Below are 21,210 nucleotides of genomic sequence, written 5' to 3'. Positions count from 1 at the left end.
TAGCGGAGTTTTTGTATTATTAGTCAACTAAATCTCACATTGTTTCAAAACTGGAAATGGCAATTCACCAGAAAGTGAAAGCATACCTACCTGAGCATTGTGAAGATGTATCGTGGACTAGCAGAATCCTTGCCACCATGTAGCCTGGTACCAAACTGACCAATGGGCTGTAAGAGGTTCAGATTATTGCTACCCACAAAATTCTGAGCCAAATTGATAATGGTCATCATTAGTGACATCTGTGGGGAAAAAAAGATTTATTAAGCTGAGGCTTTTACTAATACAAATACATTATTATGACCAAACCTCACTATAATCCAGTAACGTTTTGTGAGGTTTAGTTGTGTAGTGACTTTCCTCATATTAATAGATGGCAGAAGTAGTACTTGAACCTACAACTTTTAGCTCAAGTTCAGGGCTCTTGCCTTCCAATAATTCTATCTATTAAACCCCGCTCAACTTTGAAGGCAGAGTTCCTCTCCTTATCCTCAGCAAAATGAAATATTTCCTCCTTTGTGTTACAATGCTTTGCTCATTTCTATTCTAGCATGTATCACTTTATTCTATAGCTGTGTAGATATATTGGTCTTCTGATTAAATTGTTACTATACCTTGGAGATAAGAAACGTATTATTTTTATTTATTTCTATGTACCTGGTACATGGCAGGCATTCAACAAATGTTTGTTGGGTGAACATTTATTGTATCCCCACTATATTTTGATTGAAAGCAACAAAACAACCATTGTATTTAAATTTCTAGAAACTTGTAGGCAATCCAGTTCTTTAGAACTGTTTTACATAATTAATGCAAAAAGCAATCACAAAATAAAAAAGGAGTATCTGTTGGTGTTGGTGTAAAGTCAAACAATTCAGACATATATAAAAATTGAAAGTTGCCCTTTCCAATTCCCAGGGATAACTAAAGTGAACAATTTACAGCACATTCTTGTAGACATTTTTAGTTATTATTCTGCCTGTTTTTCCTCACCTGACAATAGACCATCGATATTCCTCAGTGTCAGTGCAGTTTTACTGAAATTATAGCACTGATTCCATGCATATATGTGTCACAATTTATTATAACAAGTTGCCAATCAGTGGAGGTCTAAATCTTGACATCACAAAGTTATAATACACATGCTAACTATCTTTTAATGTAGACCTTTGCAGATTTATGAGTATCCCTGCAGGAATATTATTTTCAGAAATCAAAGGGCAAGCAGTTTTATTGATTGATAGGTTTTACTAATTTGTTCTTTATTATGAATATATGACCTTATACTTTCACCAAATCTATTTTGAGACTGACTATGCAGGTATTTCTGAAGATACAATGCTTTCTGGAAACATGGATTGTGTGTTTACCTCACCATGATGATAAGAAGACATTTCAGCGACTGATCCAGCTAATTGGGCAACCTTTACCTCTCGCTTGTCATTCCGTTTGAAGCAAGTAAACAAAACCTTTCTCTGACCTGGTTTCAAACCTTTAAAATGAAATAAGGGCAAACGTAAGTATCCTCAATTTATCCATTTTTGGGAATTTGATTTCCATCTTATAATAAAAACAGACTAACAAAGTGGAACTCACCATCCACCATAGAAGGAATAGATCTTTCATTATCAGAATTTGAGAAAAGGATAAGTTCCTTGTTGATGAAGTCATTATATGTCAGATATGTGGTAGTCTGTCCATACAAGTAATCCTGAGGGACCAAACAGTATTACATAAGACAAATGCTTAACAATGCTCAACACAAAAATCAAACAAAGAAACCTTTAGAATTATTTCTATAATTATTAAGTCTTTATAAAATATAGAATACAGAAATATTTTGTTTTAAAGATAAAGCAAATTTAGCTGCTGCATGATTCTATCATTTCAAATTTTTACTAAAATAACTATTCAGTTAAGTTTAATTTGCTATATTATCAATACCAAAAGGTCAGTCAAACAGTCCATTTTGTGGGATATATTTAACACTTTTACCTCAGGAAGCCCAAGTAACTTTCGTTGTCTTCTATCCTCCATGAAATTTGTTAACCATTCCTTTCGATCGTCTATCTGTTTTTTGCTAAAGGCCTACACATTTAAGGATGAAAAAGATGTCACTGGTACTAATAGGTTCCATGTATCCTTCCACAAAGAACAAACAAACAAACAACAGAAAAACAACAAAAATTCTGTTTTCTTTTTTTTTTTTCCAAGATGGATTTTCGCTCTAGTTGCCCAGGCTAGAGTGCAATGGCACAATCTTGGCTCACTGCAACCTCCGCCACCTGGGTTCAAGTGATTCTCCTGTCTCAGCCTCCCAAGTAGCTGGGATTACAGGCATGCACCACCATGCCCAGCTAATTTTGTATTTTTAGTAGAGACACGGTTTCTCCATGTTGGTCATACTGGTAGAGAACTCCTGACCTCAGGTGATCTGCCTGCCTTGGCCTCCCAAAGTGCTAGGATTACAGGGGTGAACCACCTGGCCCGGCCTTTTGGTCTTTTTTTGTTGTTTTTTTTTGAGCCTGAGGTTTTACTATCTTGCCCAGGCTGCAGTGCAATGGCGCAGTCTTGACTCACTGCAGTCTCCGCCTCCAGGGTTCAAGCAATTCTGCCTCAGCCTCCTGAGCAGCTGGGATTATAGGCGCCTGCCACCACACCCAGCTAATTTTTGTATTTTTAGTAGAGATGAGGTTTCACCATGTTGGACAGGTTGGTCTCCAACTCTTGACTTCAGGTGATCCACCTGCCTCGGCCTCCCAAAGTACTAGGATTACAGGAGTGAGCCACCGTGCCCAGCCAAAATCAAAATTTTCTGAAATATCTGATTCCATCTCTGGGATATGCTTACTGGAAACATTCTATACTATAAAACATTCTTATACAAAAATGTAAATGTTTCAATTGACTAAAGAAGTGATTTCTAAAATTGAAATGTATATATAAAATACAACTCAAACGTATGTACCAGGCTGATAGCAGCATCATCTTCAGGACCACAATATTTGAACTGGATACGATGTCTTTTCATATCTGCAAAGTATTCTTTAGCTTCCTTTGATGTGCTGGTGCCCAAACCTATAAAACCAAGAATACTAACTTTCCTCATACAGTCTTGTACAGAGTATGTAATAAAGTGAGAAGTTCTATATGGATTTCATTACAAACCTTTGTAATACTTGACTTTCCATTTTTTATGATTTGGAGTAGAACTCTTCCATTCTTCAAATTCAGGAAGGCTATAAAATGCCATTTCTTGCTTGTTTTTAGATACCTGTGATAAAAAACAATGACTATGGCTTTGTACATTGTTGGGTCCCCTGCATTCCATTACATATGACTGGGCTTATTATATATGTATATCCAGGTTTGAGGAGTAGGGCCTTAAAATATCCATTATGGTATCTTATTAATTAGCATACCTTTACAATAGGGGTAATAAATTCCTCCAGAAAACGATGTCGCAGAAGAGAGGGCCAATTGTGATGGATAAAATTAATCAGCAAGCCTTTGATGTGGGAACCATCTTGGTCCTAGAAATATTTGAAGCCAAAGTTCAAAAGAGTTGTTTAGGACAGGTTTGGTGGCTCACACTTGTATTCCCAGAACTTTGGGAGGCTGAGGCAGGTAAATCATCTGAGGTCAGTAGTTCGAGACCAGCCTAGCCAACATGTTGAAACCTTGTTTCTACTAAAAATAAAAAAATTAGCCAGGCATGGTGGCAGGCACTCATAATCCCAGCTACTTGGGAGGCTGAGGCAGGAGAATCGCTTGAACCCGTGAGGTGGGGATTGCAGTGAGCAAGATTTAGCCACTGTACTCCAGCCTGGGCAACAAGAGTGAAACTCCATCTCAAACAAACAAATAAAAAAAGAACTGTTCAGAAATAAAAAAAATTATCATTGACTTACTGGCAATTTGCCAAATTTTCTATGGGAATTAAAAAAGGTCTGTTCAAATCCAGACACACTTAACCTGTATTTTAACATACATATGATATAAGCATATCTGATTAGATGTTGATTAGAGATAATGAATAAATCTCCTGTTTAAGTTATTTATTTATTTGAGATGGAGTCTTGCTCTGTCACTCAGGCTGGAGTGCATTGGCACCATGTCGGCTCACTGCAATCTCTGCCTCCTGGGTTTCAAGGGATTCTCCTGCTTCAGCTTCCTGAGTAGCTGGGATTACAGGCATGTGCCACCATGCCTGGGTAATTTTTGTATTTTTAGTAGACGTGGGGTTCACGGTGTTGGCCAGGCTGGTCTTGAACTCCTGACCTTGTGATCTGCCAGCCTTGGCTTCCCAAAGTGCTGGGATTACAGGCATGAGCCACTGTGCCTGGCCTAGTAATTGTAATTTATTTCATGGCCAAAAACAAAAATGTAACTAAGACATGGTTAATTTAGTTGAACAATCTAAAAATTTGATAACAAATCTGACCTGATCTGTCATAATCATTATCTTCCCATAACGAAGAGTCTTCAATGAATCTTCATCTTCATAGTTTTTCTTGTACTGAAGACCCACAATCTTGATGATATTGTTAATCTCAGCATTTTCCATGATCTGAAATGGACATATATACCAAAAAAATTAATGTCTTGTTTATACATTTGAAAAGAACAAAGAAATATAACAGTATATGTTGCTTCGATTTTCTTGAGCTCCAGTATTTTGAGCTATTATTAGCTTATACACTAAGTCAGAAAGGTCTGTTAAGATAGGCTACAAGGCCACTGGCAGAGCAAAGTGGGGGTGCTGCCGGGCGGAGGGCCCACACAGGCTCAGCCTTCCTGGTCGACGGTGGTGATGGCAGCCCAGCGTGCCAGGGAGCTGTTGCTTTTCCAAGTTGCTCTCTTCTAGGATTCGTCGGTGAGCAGCATGGCATGTGGAAATCAACGAGAACTTGTCCGCCAGAAAAACATGAAGAAAACCCAGGAAATTAGCAAGGGAAAAAGAAAAGAGGATAGCTTGACTACCTCTCAGAGAAAGCAGAGGGACTCTGAGCTCATGCAACAAAAGCAGAAGGCAGCTAATCAGAAGCAGTCTATGCATACAAGAGAAAAATGATGACTGGCTATTTGGAAAATCTTGGTGCTACTGCCAACTGGATGTATCATAAGCTCTAAGATCAAGATTTTGTACAGTGGACGGTCATTACATATGTTTTAACATCCTTTAAAAACTATTTTGAACTTTATCTTTCAGTTTGACTCAGTGCAATGTTTTACAAGCAATCTTCAAAGAATAAAATACTACGTGCATGTGGAGTTAAAAAAGATAGGCTACAATATATCCAATTTCTCAAAATAATCACAAATCCATCTGAAATATGTTTCAAAAAGCCCAATGAGGGAAAATATAAGCATAAAGTCTTCAATTATAAACTAGGTTTAGATAGTTTTATATTCTACCTGCTTATGAGAAGCTTCTCGAACATTGAGTATTTTTCCTCTAAGAGGGAAAACCCCATATCTGTCTCTCCCGACCACACCAAGGCCTGAAACAGCCAAAGTTTTCGCTGAGTCTCCCTCAGTAAGGATAAGCGTACACTCAGTGGAGTTTCGGCCCCCTAAAATAAAAATACACAAGTTAATATTAGCACATTTAGTTCAACCTTAAATATACTAATTTGAACATACTGTTTATAGCCTTGTGATAAAACACAAATAATTTACAATATATAACAAGTAAAATTATTTGTTAGGTAATAGATCATGATGTAAACATTCTTGTTTTACTCCAAAATGATCACCTCAATATTATTTATAACAAGCTAAAATTAAAAATGGCCTAAATGTTCCATAATAGGAAACAGGTTGATTTTTTTTTTTTTTTTTTTTTTTTTGAGACGGAGTTTCCCTCTTGTTACCCAGGCTGGAGTGCAATGGCGCGATCTCAGCTCACCGCAACCTCCACCTCCTGGGTTCAGGCAATTCTCCTGCCTCAGCCTCCTGAGTAGCTGGGATTACAGGCACGCGCCACTATGCCCAGCTAATTTTTTGTATTTTTAGTAGAGACGGGGTTTCACCATGTTGACCAGGATGGTCTCGATCTCTTGACCTCGTGATCCACCCGCCTCGGCCTCCCAAAGTGCTGGGATTACAGGCTTGAGCCACCGCGCCCGGCGATTTTTTTTTTTTTAAAGACAGAGTCTCACTGTGTCGCCAGGTGCCAGGCTGGAGTGCAGTGGCTCGATCTCGACCCACTGCAACCTCTACCTCCCGGGTTCAAGCAATTCTGCCTCAGCCTCCCTAGTAGCTGGGACTTCAGGCCCACGCCACCATGCCCAGCTAATTTTTGTATTTTAGTAGAGACAGGGTTTCACCATGTTGGCCAGGATGGTCTTGATCTCTTGACCTTGTGATCCACCTGCCTCGGCCTCCCAAAGTGCTGGGATTACAGGCGTGAGCCACCGCGCCCAGCCACAGGTTGATGTTTAACAAAGTTATTCTGTTGAATATAGTTATTCTGTCAAGGGAAAAATAAATATCTATGGTATACCGTTAATGAATAACAACTGTAAGACTTAAAGTTTGGAAACATTATTAAATATATACCTGCATCATTGGCATCATCAAGTTTGGGAATTCCCTTGATTCTGTTATGTTTTACAGCTGAACACTTCTTGTTTAACTGGACTTGGGCCTTAAACTTCACCCAGTTTAGTATGCTTTCTACAATACCACAGCCAATTGCCTGAAAACGAGAAGATTCATATTAGGGAAGAAGGGTTCTAACAGAAACCTAGAATACAAATGAACCTTAATAAAAATAAAAATAAGCTGTGCAAGGTGGATCACCTGTAATCCCAGCACTTTGGGAGGCCAAGGTGGGCAGATCACGAGGTCAGGAGTTTCAGATCAGCCTGACCAACATGGTGAAACCCCATCTCTCTTAAAAATACCAAAAATAAATAAATAAATAAATAAAAAAAAAATTAAAAAGATGTAGAACAATAATTTCTGGATAGAGGGTGGCACATCTTCCATGTCAGGTTATCACCACTGAGGGAGCAGTTCCTTTGGCTCATTCACTCAATAAATATTTACTATGTACTTACATTGTGCTAGCACTGACCTACTTGTTGGAGACGTTGTAGTTAAAACAAATTAGGCCAGGCATGGTGGCTCATGCCTATAATCCCAGCACTTTAGAAAGCCAAGGCGGGAGGATCACCTGAGGCCAGGAATTTGAAACCAGCCTGGCCAACACGGCGAAACCCCATCTCTACTAAAAATACAAAAATTAGCCAGCATGGTGGTGGGCACCTGTAATTCCAGCTGAGGAGGCTGAGGCAGGAGAATTGCTTGAACTCTGGAGGAAGAGGTTGCAGGGAGCCTAGATGGCGCCATTGCACTCTAGCCTGGGTGACAAAAGGGAAACTCCATCTCAAAAAAAAAAAAAAAAAAAATTAGCCAGCCATGGTGGTGTGGGATGCCTGTAATCCCAACTGCTTGGGAGACTGAAGCAGAAGAACTGCTTGAACCTGGGAGGTGGAGGTTGCAGTGAGCTGCTGAGATCAAACCACAGCACTCCAGCCTGGGCAATAGAATAAGTTGTCTCAAAAAAAAATAATAAGTTTTGTTTTTTTTTTTTTGAGACAGAGTTTCGCTCTTGTTACCCAGGCTGGAGTGCAACGGCGCGATCTCGGCTCACCGCAACCTCCGCCTCCTGGGTTCAGGCAATTCTCCTGCCTCAGCCTCCTGAGTAGCTGGGATTACAGGCACGTGCCACCATGCCCAGCTAATTTTTTGTAGTTTTTTAGTAGAGACGGGGTTTCACCATGTTGACCAGGATGGTCTCGATCTCTTGACCTCGTGATCCACCCGCCTCGGCCTCCCAAAGTGCTGGGATTACAGGCTTGAGCCACCGCGCCCGGCCATAATAAGTTTAACACACAACACAGAAGATAGACATAGCAGGGCATGGTGGCTCACATGAAGCCAGGAGTTCAAGACCAGCCTGGCCAACATGGTAAAACCCTGTCTCTACTAAAAATACAAAAATTAGCTGGGTGTGGTACTGTGTGTCTATGATCCCAGCTACTCAGGAGACTGAGGCATGAGAATTGCTTGAACCTGGGAGGCAGAGGTTGCAGTGAGCCGGGATCACATCCCTGCACTGCAGCCTGGGCAACAGAGCAAGACTCTGTCTCAAAAAAAAAGAAAGAAAGAAAAAGACCGGGCACAGTGGCTCTCACCTATAATTCCAACAGTTTGTGAGGCCGAGACAGGTGGATCATTTGAGGTCAGGAGTTTGAGACCAGCCTGACCAAGATGGTGAAATCGTCTCTCTACTAAAAGTCCAAAAAAAAAAAAAAAAAAAAAGTCAAGCATGGTGGCCCACACCTGTAATCTCAGCTACTCGGGAGGCTGAGGCAGGAGAATCACCTGAACCCAGGAGGTGGAGGTTGCAGTCAGCTGAGATCACTGCCACTGCATTCCAGCCTGGGTGACAGAGCGAGACTCTGCCTAAAAAAAGACAGAAATAAAATAAGTTGCAGTGTTATAAGTGTTACAGGTAATAAAAAGTTTGCTACATGACAATAAGGTATGGTCAATATCATATTGGGACCAGTTTCCTTGAGGAAAGGACAAGATCTAAAGTAATTAGCCAGGTGAAAAGGATGTATTTCAGGCAGAGGGATTAGCATGTGAATAAACTCTAGGAAGGGGAAGAGCACCATGCTTTTCAGAAGTTTAAAAAGCAACAGGACAATATAGGAAAAAGTGGCACTGAGATGAGTTGAAGTATGTGTAATTTGATTAAAGCAGATCTTTCTTGTTGGCCAAATTACAGAATCTGGACTTTCCCTGAGTCATTGAAAGATTTCAAATTAAGAGTGAAGGCAGAAATGTGTGCTTTAACACAAAAAGGTCACTCAAAAGCATTGCAAGGAAAGGGCTTAACCAGTAGGAAGGTTAAGAACCTATTACAGTAAACCAAAAAAGAGATAATGGTGAAAAGCTACTGTGGCCTCAGAGATGATTGTTATTGACTGGATAAAGAGAAGGCTCCCAGTTTTCTTGTTTATACAACCTAGCGGTTGGTTGGGGCTTTTTACTAAGACAGGAAGTTGTTTCTTTATTGGAGGCTGGGGAGCTGCCTGTACTGGCAAGTCAGTGAGTATGGAGTTAACGAATTCAGTTTTGGATGTGTTGACTGAGGGCAAATCTTAGGCATTTAAAGTGAGGGTGTTTAGCAGCTGGATCAATTCAAAAGTGATCTAAGCTTAATGGTGATATGTAATTGGGAAATACTGAAATATAGACAGTAATTAAGTCCTTAGTAAAATCAGTCAAAAAAAACTCATTGTTTACTTCCTTTTCAGACTGAAAGACTCAGAGAAGTGCACTGTGGGAAGACTCTTTGTTTCTGCAGAGCTGAGAAGCGCAATGGAAAATAAAGTCAGGTGCTTTTATTTTTATTTCTCTCTAAGTACTCACAGCTTTGATAAATTTTTCACTTAAATGGCATGTTGATCCAAAGCTCTTGGCTTGTAAAGTCATGTTTTCTTTTGTCTGAGAGTCAAAGGTTGGGTTTTCAATTAAGGCATTTACAAATATCCACATGTGATTTTTCACCTGCAATAAAAGTTGATATTAAGTTACTAAAAATGTATTCATGCTTTATTCATAGCCTTTCTCTTCTTCCTTGACTTTAGAAAAAGAAAACTGCCAAAAGCATATACCTGATGCGCTTTTACTGCAACACCACCCTTGTTCTTCTTCTTCACAACATCAACAAGTTTAGTCACAATCTGATCAGCTACATAATCAACATGTCTGCCACCCTAATAAGGAAAAACACCAAACTGTAAAACTCAGTATCCTCAAAATTTTAATAATCAAACATTAAAAAAAAACTAATTTAGCCTCCTTTATACCAAGCTAGCCCAATATTCAAGTCCACTTTATATATTAAAAACAATAAGAACACCTATATGTAAAGATAAATCATGATTAATAATTCAAGAATAAAATTACCTTGGAAGTAGCAATGCTGTTGACAAAGCTAATTTGCTGAAAGCCTTTTTCACTCATTGTTAAACACACTTCCCACCTGTGGTTTACTTGTTCATGTACTACTTTCAGTGGGTTACCAGTTTCATCCAACTTGTCCTTCAAATACATGTCCACATAACTACGAAATCCTTTTACCTGTACAAGAATTAAAGGTAATAGTATTAAAAAAGTTACTAAAAAATATCTGGAGATAGCATCAGATAAAAAAAAATAGGTTGAATGATAGACTATGAGGACTTTTCAAAATCAATGCAATGATGTTCACTGATAGGCTTAAGAGAATGGTTATTAAAGAAAGACACAGGCCAAGGTGGGTGGCTCACTTGAGCCCAGGAGTTCAAGACCAGCCCGGGCAACACAGTGAGATCCCCATCTCTGTTAAAAAAAAAAAGAAAAAAAAAGTTAGCTGGGCATGGTGGTGCTGCCTGTATTTCCAGCTGCTCCGGAAGCTGAAGTGGGATGACTGCTTGAGCCTGGGAGGTGGATGCTGTAGTGAGCCGTGATTACATCACTGTACTCCTACCTGGGTGATAGAGCAAGAGGCTAACAAGAAAAGAAAAAAAAGGTAAAATAAATAAAAAAAAAAGGACATGAAAGTATTTTAGGTGTTTCTTTGAGAAAGAAATTCCTTCAGTAAATTTAAAATGAGCTGATTTAAAAATGTGGCATACCGGCTGGGCGAGGTGGCTCATGCCTGTAATCCCAGCATTTTGGGAGGATGAGAAGGGTAGATCATCTGAGGTCAGGAGTTTGAAACCAGTCTGGCCAACATGGTGAAACCCTGTCTCTACAAAAATTAGCCAGGCACAGTGGTAGGTGTGTGTAATCCCAGCTTCTCGAGAGTCTGAGGCAGGAGAGTTGCTTGAACCCGGGAGGTGGAGGTTGCAGTGAGTCGAGGTCGAGCCACTGCGTTCTAGCCTGGGTGACAGAGCAAGACTCCGTCTTAAAAAAAAAAAAAAAAAAAAAGAAAAGAAAAGAAAAAGAAAATGTGGCATAACATTCTGTTTTCAGGAACATATGTGAGAAGTGGCAAGAAATATATATGGGATGGGCCAGGATGCTGGGTGGCTCATGCCTGTAATCCCAGCACTTTTGGGAGACTGAGATGGTTAGATCACCTGAGGTCAGGAGTTCGAAACCAGCCTGGCCAACATGGTGAAACCCTGTCTCTACTAAAAATACAAAAATTAGCCAGGCACGGTGGTGGGTGCCTGTAATCCCAGCTACTGGGGAGGCTGAGGCAGGAGAATCACTTGAACCTGGGAGGCAGAGGTTGCAGTGAGCCGAGATCGTACCACTGTATTCCAGCCTATGCAACAGTGCGAGACTCTGTCACACACACACACACACACACACACACACACACACACACACACACAAAATATACATATGGGAGGGGAAAAAAACAAATCAATTTTGTACTTGACAATGATTACAAAGTCCCTTATTATCCTTAATATCCAGGAAGATACTCACTGGCAGTTTATTTCCATTAAGAAAGACTTTGACATCTTTGGTGGATCCAGCAATATCATATGCTCTTCTGACCATTAGTGCAACAATATCTTTGTCTAGGCTTTGCATTTTAAACTTAGACAAATCAGGCTGAAAGGTGATACATGTATAATCTTCTCCATTAAAGGGCTTGAGTTCCATCTCACCAGCTCTCCCCATATTATCCATCCATGTCTATGGAAGTAAAGAACAGGAAAGATGAAAAATTCAAGTAATCTCACAAACAAACTACTAGTAAATAACATAAATTTATGAGTCCCAATAAATAATATATGCCTATGAATAATTTTCCATGCTTATAAATTACGTTAAATTAAACCAACCATTAATGTTATTATAAATGGCTATAGTACTACCATTTATCATTAAGGTAAAAGACACCTATTTACTTGCCTGTTTGAACATTTTCTTGTATTCTCTACAGGCTGTTTCCACAGTAAATTTGGTACTGAATATGTTACACAATTTGGCTCCGTAGCCATTTCGACCACCTAGGCAAATAAATATGAAACACTATTTTATTGTTATTAGCTCATTGACAGCTTTATTTCCTAATCACTGGCAGAGGTATTCAATTATAGAGATTTACTTCCATATTTTTAATCCTCATGCCACAGATGTTTCAAAAAAATATATTTTTAGCAACAAATATATTATTTCCCCTCAATACTCTACCTGTCACTTTCTTTTCATCATCATCATAGTTACTAGAAGTTAGGAGCTGTCCAAATATGAGAGCTGGGACATACATCTTTTCAACTTTGTGTTCAACAACAGGAATACCTTTTCCATTATTCCATATACTAATTAAATTGTTTTCCCTAAAAAAACAAGATTGAAAATTATATTGTACAACACATTAAATGAATCCTTAACATTTAAAAATATTTAAATATGATTATTTCTAAAATATAAATATTCAGGCTGGGCACAGTGGCTTACGCCTGCAATCACCTTGGGAGGCTGAGGAAGGCGGATCACTTGAGGCCATAAGTCTGGCCAACATGGTACAACCCTGTCTCTACTAAAAACACAAAAATTAGCCAGTCATGGTGGTGTGCGCCTAATTCCAGCTACTTGGGAGGCTAAGGCAGGAGAATTGCTCAAAGTGTTGGGATTATAGATGTGAGCCACCACGCTCAGCCCTCAATTTCTTTCACTCTTTTCATATATACCTTCTGAAATTCAGCATGAACTACATTTCCCACCATGCTTAGTTCCTGACATTCCTGAAATAGGAGTCAAGAGGAAAAAAAAATCTTTTCCGATACCTGTGTAGACACTGATAATGTTGAAAAAATATAAAATTTTAAAATGTTAGGATGAACAAAGGGAAATGATTTATGCCCAATGGAAAGACAAGGACAATCTGGAAACATTATTATACACCACTCCCACTCTGTTTTTGAGACAGCATCTTGCTCTGTCACTTGCTGGAGTGCAATGACAGGATCACAGCGCACTGGAGCCTTGACCTCCTGGGCTCAAGCAATCCTCTCACTTTAGCCTCCCAAATAGCTGCATGCACCACCACACCTGGCTAATTTTTAAATTTTTTGTAGAGATAAGGGTCTCACTATGTTGCCCAGGCTGTTCTCAAACTACTCCCGGGCTCAACTGATCCTCTCACCTTGGCATCCCAAGGTGCTGGGATTACAGGAGTGAGCTACCATGCCTATTATACCCCTTTTAAGAGGATCATCTACACATCTCTTGTTCCCACTTAACAAAGTACATTGCAAAACAAATATAAAATAGAAAAACAGTATCAATCATAAACTGCCTTGCTCTGAAATAAAATGCTAAAAACTTGGACTTATTTATTTCAGTTATTTTAAGTTAATTCTTGGATGGTAATATGTTTTAGTTATAACTAGATATACATTATGGTTCTTATTCCAGAAAGTACTTATTATCTATTAAAAAAACTAATTAAAACTAGCTCAATGTTTTTTAAAGACTATGACATTAAGTTCTTAGGAAAATCCACGTATACTTTGTCATAATTAATCAGACTAACAACAACAAAAAAGCAAAATAAGCACCCTGATCACTCACAAAGGGACACCCAGAAATGTTAGATCAAATTATTCTCTACCACCACCTACTGGTTTACTGTTTGAATAGCATCATGAGAAAAAAGTTAAAACTCCAGATGCCAGAATACTTAAAGCAACTACTGAAGATGCTTGCTGAAATATTTAGGGATTAGATGTCATAATGTCTGTATTTTGAAATGATCCAGAGAAAATAGGCCAGCTGCCACGGCACACACCCATAATGCCAACACTGGAGGACTGCCTGAGGACAGGTAACAAGGGGAGACCCTCTAAAAAAAAAAACTAACTAAGATAAAAGAAAAACAAAAGTAAAAAACAAACAAACAAACAAAATAAATAAATAAACTAATTAAAAAGATGGACAAAATGTAGAAAAATGTTGACAACTATTGGATCTAAGTGGTGGGTATCCATAGGTTTTTCATTTTAGCATTCTGCTTGTGTATACTTTTGTGAACTTCTGTTTAAAAAAAGGCAACTTCACCAGTAATCAAAATACATGCAACTAAAATAGCAATGAGCTACATAACAAACAAAAGCTAAGCAAAAGACATACGGATCGATTGTGACTCTTATACAAGACATTTTTGGGTCCCTTTGTTTGTTGTCCGCAGCATTAACTGTAAGAAAATAAAATACACATTTGCAAGAAATTAGTGTTTTAAAAAACATTCTATAACTCTAAGTAAGATATAGAGAAAAAGTTCCCAACAGTACAAGAGTGGCATTAATAAGCTGTTAATTTAACAATTTTTGTTCATAGTACTGTTTCCAGGAGAAAGCTCAATTTCCTGGGCTCCAGGAAACCACCTCACCTTTGTTAACTAATTGAAATGACAGGTGCCAGGCTTGGTAGAAATTATATATATATATATATACACATTTTTTTTTTAACTTTTTTTTTTTTTAAGATGGAGTCTCACTTTGTAGCCCAGGCTGGAGTGCAGTGGCGCAATCTCGGCTCACTGCATGCAACCTCCGCCTCCCAGGTCCAGTTCAAGCAATTCTCCTACCTCAGCCTCCCAAGTAGCAGGGATTACAGGCAGGAGCCACCATGCCTAGCTAATTTTTGTATTTTTTAGTAGAGACTGGGTTTCACCATGTTTGCCAGTCTTGTCTTGAACTCCTGACCTTGTGATCTGCCCACCTAGGCCTCCCAAAGTGCTGGGATTACAGGCATGAGCCACTACAGCCTGGCCTTTTTGATTTTTATTTGAAATGATATTTCTTAGGAAAGATTTGACCAACAGATCTTTATACTAAAGGATTTACTCACCTAGAATCTCATCAAAGATTTTGTACAAACCAGGAACAAAAGTGACTTCCCTATAGTTAATGCCAACATCTTCATCGTAAACCCACATTTGCTAGAAATAAGGCAAAGAAATACTGTTATTTTTACTCTGTATTCATTGTTCTGTCATGATTACCGTAAAGTCTTCTGTATTAAATATTACCATATTTAAGCCAGTTCCAGTGACACTCAATACACGAGAGGTACAGAAAGGTCAGCTGGAAGAGTATCCATTTCAACTGCTAGGTGATTGCCTTTGATAAGCTTGATTTTACCTGGGTCACTAATTCCACAGAGCCAATGTAAGTGTCCGGGCGGAGCAAAATATGCTCCAACTGTGTTTTCTTTTGATAGATTCTTTCAATAGACAGTCTTTTCTTAGCATCTTCATTTTTCTTTATTTTGTTGACTTGCATATTTTCATTTACAGGCTAGCAATTAAAAAAAAAAGAGAGAGAGCGAGAGAGAGAAGGGGATTTTTAATCATAAGTCTACCCAAAACTAGGAACGAAATGTCAACACGTTGTAATCTGTTAGTAGGTAGCGATGGAGTTGACAGTTTCGTACAAAGAGGACAATTTAAATTAGCTGCAGCCAAGTCCCCAGGTGTCAGGTTAAACACACATATTATCTCACCAAGTGGGTCGGTCTGTCTGGAAACCTCTTTTCTTGAGCAATGTGGTAGATGTCACCAATAAAATACACCCACTTCTTTCAGCTCCTGCATGCATTATTTACCGAGTGCTTATTATAAATTATTTACGGTGTCCCAAGCACACGGCAGAGGCTAGCGCGGCAGCAGCAGTTTGGGCGGCTATCAGTTCAATCCCTCGGCCACAGGAAGGTTCTGAGCTCAGGATGGCGGCGCTTTTGGAGGCCGGCCAGCTGCTCCGGGGAACACTGTGCTAGGCTCTGCCCTTTCCAAGATCGGAGACATTCAAGGCGGTTTTCAAGCAGTGGGCAGGAGGGGCAGGCATCTGTACACGCGACTCAGTAACATCGCGCCCGGGGCGCTGCAGCAGGGATCCGCTACGGGACCACCGGAAGGCTGCCCCTAGAAACCGGGCAACAACGCAACACACCCTGGAAGCCGGTTTAGCCGACACACTTCACTGCTAGCACCGTAAAGGGCTTCCGCCTCTCCACGATCACCCCGGAACCGGGAGGTGAAGAATATGGGCTCCCAAGCTGGTCGCCGGCCGGACCGCAGCCCCGGAGCTTCAACCGTCATGGGCGGTCTGAGAGATGCCCGGGCCGAGCTGAGGCACACCACCGCCAGTCCCTCCCACGAGCCGTACCTGCAATGGTGACACTTCCATGGTGACGGTCGTGAAGGGGCTCGAGAACCCTGAAAGCGACTGAACCGGCAGGACCCTCGAGACGACCCCAGACCAAGCCGCCCCTCCACAGACGCCCGTCGGTTAGGAGAGCTCCACTTGAACCTTCCTTTAGCCCGCCCGAAGCAGACAAGCCAATCCCTGACTCGCTCTTGCTGTCTCTGTCTAGAAGAACCAATCGTAGCTGGTCTTTTATTTTCACCTATCAACGGCTGAGTTGGTCAGGTGTTTGTTCGAATAAACCAATCAAGTAAGGGAGGCGGGACTAGAGAGATTTCAAAATGCACCACTCGGCGTCGTAGCGGAGAGACTGACAGGGAATCTGACTAATAATGACGGCTCATTTGTTTTCTCTGGCGGAAATCTCGGCGAGCCCGGCCTTGGAAGCGGGAAGGGTTACCTGATGCAAAAGTGTCCAGGTGAAAAGCAAAGGATGTTTATTCTCCAGAAGCTGCCAGTCTATTTAAGATTTCTGAAATCTAAAAACTGTTCTCTGTTCTGAGATTGCTAGGGAGGGGAATGGGAGCCTTAGCTTCGTTTTCCTGAGGAAACTCAGTGCTGGTTTTCTAAACAGGCCGCCTGGCTACTTGGTTGAAGCGAACAGGTTCTGGCGTCTGCCTGAACCCCGCCCCCTCTGCCCTCAAAGAAATGAAAGTAAGCCCGGGCGCTGTGGCTCGTGCCTGTAATGCCAGCACTTTGGGAGGCCAGCACTTTGGGAGGTGGGTGGATCATGAGGTCGGGAGTTCAAGACCAGCCTGGCCAAGTTGGTGAACCCCCGTCTCTACTAAAAATATAAAAATTAGCCGAGCGTGGTGGCAGGCGCCTGTAATCCCAGCTACTCCTGCTGCGGTAGGAGAATCGCTTGAACCCAGGAGGCGGAGGTTGCAGTGAGCCGAGATGGCGCCACTGCACTCCAGCCTGGGCGACAGAGTGAGACTCCGTCTTAAAAAAAGAAAGAAATGAAAGTAAGCTGTGACCGGTGGCTGGCGTCTGTATTCGAGCACATTGGGAGGCCGAGGTGGGAGGATCACTGGAGCCTAGGAGTTGGGGACCAGCCTGGGCAACATAGCCAGACCCCGTCTCTACCCCCCCCCAAAATAGCCAATAACCCCAGCTCTGGAGGCTGAGGAGGGAGGATCGCTTGAGCCCCAGAGATAGAGCTGCAGTGAACCGTAATTGCTCCTCTGCACTCCAGCCTGAGTGACAGACTGAGACCGTCTTGAGAGATAAATATATAAATAAAAATATAATAAAAATAATTTAAAGAAGTAAAAGTGCTATAGTTGTGGTTTGGGGGTTCCATATAATGGAAGGATGTGGGAAGTCTTTGCAGAATGGAGGGCAGCATTCAGGTTCCCAGTAGAGCAGCACTGGACTGCAACTGGCAAATTTAAAGGAATAACTTGTGGTTATGGCCTATTGAGCTGAGGGTGGGCTCGGGCCGTCTGGGGCTGAAACCTTTTCGGCAGCCAGTTGGCCAGATGCCCTGTGACTGGTTACTTTTGCACACCTCCCTGAACGCTGCGGTCTAGAACAGCTGTTCCGATTTGACAGGGAAATACCTAAGACTGAAGGTTGGTTGGTTTGTTTTGAGATGGAGTCTCACTCTGTCACCCAGGCTGGAGTGCAATGGCGTGATATCGGCTCGCTGCAACCTTCACCTCCCGGGTTCAAGCGATTCCCCTGCCTCAGCCTCCAGAGTAGCTGGGATTACAGGAGCGTGCCACCACCTCAGGCTAATTTTTTTGTATTGTTAGTAGAGCGGGGGTTTCACCATGTTGGCCAGGCTGGTCTCGAACTTCTGACGGGCGCTGTGGCTCACGTCGGTAATCCCAGCACTTTGGGTTGCCGAGGCAGGCAGATCACCTGAGATCAGGAGTTTGAGACCAGCCTGGCTAACATGGTGAAAACTTGGCCGGGTGCAGTGGCTCACGCCTATAATCCCAGCACTTTGGGAGGCTGAGGCGGGTGGATCACGAAGTAAGGAAATCGAGACCATCCTGGTCAACATGGTGAAACCCTGTCTCTACTAAAAATACAAAAATTAGCTGGGCATGAGTAGTCCCAGCTACTCGAGAGGCTGAGGCAGAATTGCTTGAACCCAGGAGGCGGAGGTTGCGGTGAGCCGAGATGGAGCCATTGCACTCCAGCCTGGCTAACAAGAGCGAAACTCTGTTTTAAAAAAAAAAAATACAAAAAATACAAAAAAATTTGCTGGGTGTGGTGGTGCGAGCCTGTAATCTCAGCTACTTGGGAGGCTGAAACAGGAGAATCGCTTGAACCTGGGAGACAGAGGTTGCAGTGAGCCGAGATTGTACTATTGCACTCCAGCTTGGGCAACAAGAGCAAAACTCCATCTAAAATAAATAAATAAATAAATAAAAATTTTTTTAGTGCATTCATTGCCTGGCAAGTAATAAGTGCACGAGACATGTCAGCAATGACTACCTCTGCTCCTTTCCAGGATCTTCCTTCTCTGCTAGTTCCACAAATTCCTTCTCCAAAACCAGTTCAAAATTCTCGTCTCTAGGGAGTCTTCTCTGACAGTCTTTTAAATTGAACCTCCTCAAGTCGTTCAGCGTACATTTGCCTATATGGATGAGTTCCTTTGATAAGTATTCTTTGGTTGTTTTCTCCTGGGTATTGTGTGCTTCCCTTCTTTCTGCTCTTTGGAGAGGGGAGGGAAGGTCCTGGAGTTACAGTGTCCCCTTCATGGATCTGGAAGCTAGCTCCCCTAGAAAAAGCAGCATTTCTTCTCTTTTGCAGGCTCTCCCAGCAGAAGGAGGCTGGACTAAAAGTGTGGCTTTGGATTTGGGGTTTGGAGTTGGCTAGGCTGGAGCCCACTGGGAATTCCTGGATGAGGCTGGGCCAACACCAGCGTACTCAGGTGGTTAGGGCAGGGCCAAGAAGCTCTGTTTACCTTGAGGCTGACAACTGGCAGGGTCTGGTCAGTTTATTTATTTTTATTTATTTATTTATTTACCAGGGATACCAGCCTCCAGTTGGAGGAGGTCAGGAAAACCCAAAATGTCCCACAGAGCCCAGCCTCTAGGTGGCCCCTGGCAAATAAATGTGGACAAAGTTGGGAGGAGAGCAAGGGAGGTTACACAGGGGAGCAGCTCAGGACCAGAGATTAGTAATGCCTAAATCTGCACAGAAGTTCCCTATCCATCAAAAATTTAAACATGTTCACACCCTGGCCGGGCACAGTGGCTCATGCCTGTAATCCCAGCACTTTGGAAGGCCAAGATGGGTGGATACCTGTCCAATATGGTGAAACCCTGTCTCTACTAAAAAATACAAAAATTAGCTGGGCGTGGTGGTGCATGCCTGCAATTCTAGCTACTCGGGAGGCTGAGGCAGGAGAATTGCTTGAACCTGGGAGGCAGGGGTTGCAGTGAGCTGAGATCGTGCCACTGCATTCCAGCCTGAGCCACACAGTGAGACTCTGTCTCAAAAAAAAAGTGAAGGAAATACTGTGTCGAGCATAAGTCTATTTGGGTAAATAAAATTATATATATACACGCATTCAGAATATCTGGAAGGAATTGCAAGGAGGTGGAGGGAAGGGAAGACTTCCTTTTTCTTTCTTTTTTTTTTTTTGAGACACCTCTGTTTAGTCTCAGCTCTGTTGCCCAGGCTGGAGTGTAGTGGCATGATCATGGCTCATTGCAGCCTCAAACTCCTGGGCTCAAACGATCTTCCTGCCTCAGCCTCCTGAGAAGCTGGGAGTACAGGCCTGTGCCACCAAACTTGGCTAATTAAAAAAAAATTTTTTTTGTAGAGACGACGTCTTGCTATGTTTCCCAGGCCAGTCTCAAACTTTTGGGCTCAAGCGGTCCTTCTAGTTCAGTCTCTCAAAGTGTTGGGATTACAGGCTTGAGCCACCATGCCCGGCCCTGGGCTGGCTTTTAGATCACTAAGTCCCACCTCCCCATAGTACAGATGGGAAAACTAAGGCCTAGAGCTGTAGATGACGGCAATGGGGCAGCAAGCTGACCTGGGGGATGGGGTGAGAAAGCCAGTGATGCCTCTAATATGGTGGGGAATGGGGTCACCTGAACCTGTCACTGTCTCCCTTGCTCTGACATTCCACATAATGTCCTTGGGAGGCATTAGGGTGGGGCCCAAGAAGAGAGGAGTAGGACGGGGTGGAGTGCTATGTGCCTCTACCCAGTGATCACCTGTTTCCCTGACCATTTCACTTTTTCAGGCTCTCCGCCTTCTCTCCCTCCTCTATCCTATGCCTGTTTACTTGTTTGCCTGGGTAGGAGCTGGGTGCTGAGGGGTACACGTCAGTGTGGCCTGAAAGAGCCTAATGAAACTCCCTTTCATTAGTGGGAGTCAGGGTGGGAGTGGGGGAAGGGGACCAGCATTCCAGGTAGCTGACCCCCGCCTTGGACTTTGGACTCAGAACCCAGGGGTCTGACTTGAGGAACTGCAGAAACCCATCCTCCAGTCCGTTGCCCTCAGAGGGCTCTTGGCTGCTGCTAGGAGTAAGCCTGATGGGTAGATGTGGGACCTGAGACTTGGTCAAGCTCAACAGCTACTACCTCATTCCTTCCTTTGAAGAATGAACGCATGGAGAGGAGAAGTTTAGACTGGGATCTTTGATTTCATATCTGTTTCTAAATATCTCTCATCGGCCGGGCGAGGTGGCTCATGCCTGTAATCCCAGCAGTTTGAGAGGCCAAGGTGGGTGGACCACCAGGTCAGGAGTTCAAGACCAGCCTGGCCAAGATGGTAAAACCCTGTCTGTACTAAAAATACAAAAATTTGCTGGGTGTGGTGGCACATGCCTGTAATCCCAGTTAACTCGGGAGGCTGAGGCAGGAGAATCGCTTGAACCCAGAGGGCAGGGGTTACAGTGAGCTGAGATTGTGCCAATGCACTCCAGCCTGGGCGACAGAGAGACACTGTGAGCCACCGCGCCCGGCCTTATTTATTTACTTATTGAGATGGAGTTTCACTCTTG

The 21,210-nt window shown here is 42.3% G+C and overlaps 1 protein-coding gene and 1 pseudogene across 1 annotated transcript in view; one reads left to right on the top strand and one right to left on the bottom strand.

The window, feature by feature from the left end:
- TOP2A (DNA topoisomerase II alpha) overlaps positions 1-16,370 on the bottom strand; it is a 30,838-nt gene extending 14,468 nt beyond the window's left edge. Inside the window, exons 1-20 of the mRNA XM_032279749.1 lie at positions 16,197-16,370; positions 15,174-15,329; positions 14,881-14,971; positions 14,161-14,224; positions 12,220-12,365; positions 11,938-12,035; positions 11,506-11,718; positions 9,991-10,164; positions 9,696-9,797; positions 9,451-9,588; positions 6,562-6,700; positions 5,416-5,573; positions 4,442-4,567; positions 3,420-3,530; positions 3,166-3,271; positions 2,966-3,075; positions 1,993-2,085; positions 1,594-1,708; positions 1,368-1,489; positions 91-239 (exon numbers count right to left, since the gene is read on the bottom strand). Coding sequence (XP_032135640.1) covers positions 91-239; positions 1,368-1,489; positions 1,594-1,708; positions 1,993-2,085; positions 2,966-3,075; positions 3,166-3,271; positions 3,420-3,530; positions 4,442-4,567; positions 5,416-5,573; positions 6,562-6,700; positions 9,451-9,588; positions 9,696-9,797; positions 9,991-10,164; positions 11,506-11,718; positions 11,938-12,035; positions 12,220-12,365; positions 14,161-14,224; positions 14,881-14,971; positions 15,174-15,329; positions 16,197-16,217 — 2,432 coding nt within the window. The 5' untranslated portion in view covers positions 16,218-16,370. The remainder of the gene's footprint in view (positions 1-90; positions 240-1,367; positions 1,490-1,593; positions 1,709-1,992; positions 2,086-2,965; positions 3,076-3,165; positions 3,272-3,419; positions 3,531-4,441; positions 4,568-5,415; positions 5,574-6,561; positions 6,701-9,450; positions 9,589-9,695; positions 9,798-9,990; positions 10,165-11,505; positions 11,719-11,937; positions 12,036-12,219; positions 12,366-14,160; positions 14,225-14,880; positions 14,972-15,173; positions 15,330-16,196) is intronic.
- On the top strand, positions 4,819-5,259 carry LOC116552865 (annotated as a pseudogene).
- Positions 16,371-21,210: the final 4,840 nt, after the last annotated feature.

The sequence above is a fragment of the Sapajus apella genome, unplaced genomic scaffold (genome assembly GCF_009761245.1).
Source record: "Sapajus apella isolate SASKATOON/1434 unplaced genomic scaffold, GSC_monkey_1.0 scaffold12, whole genome shotgun sequence".
Taxonomy (NCBI): Eukaryota; Metazoa; Chordata; class Mammalia; order Primates; family Cebidae; genus Sapajus; species Sapajus apella.
Note: the sequence above shows the minus strand (reverse complement) of the source record. Positions and strands in the feature narration are given on the sequence as shown.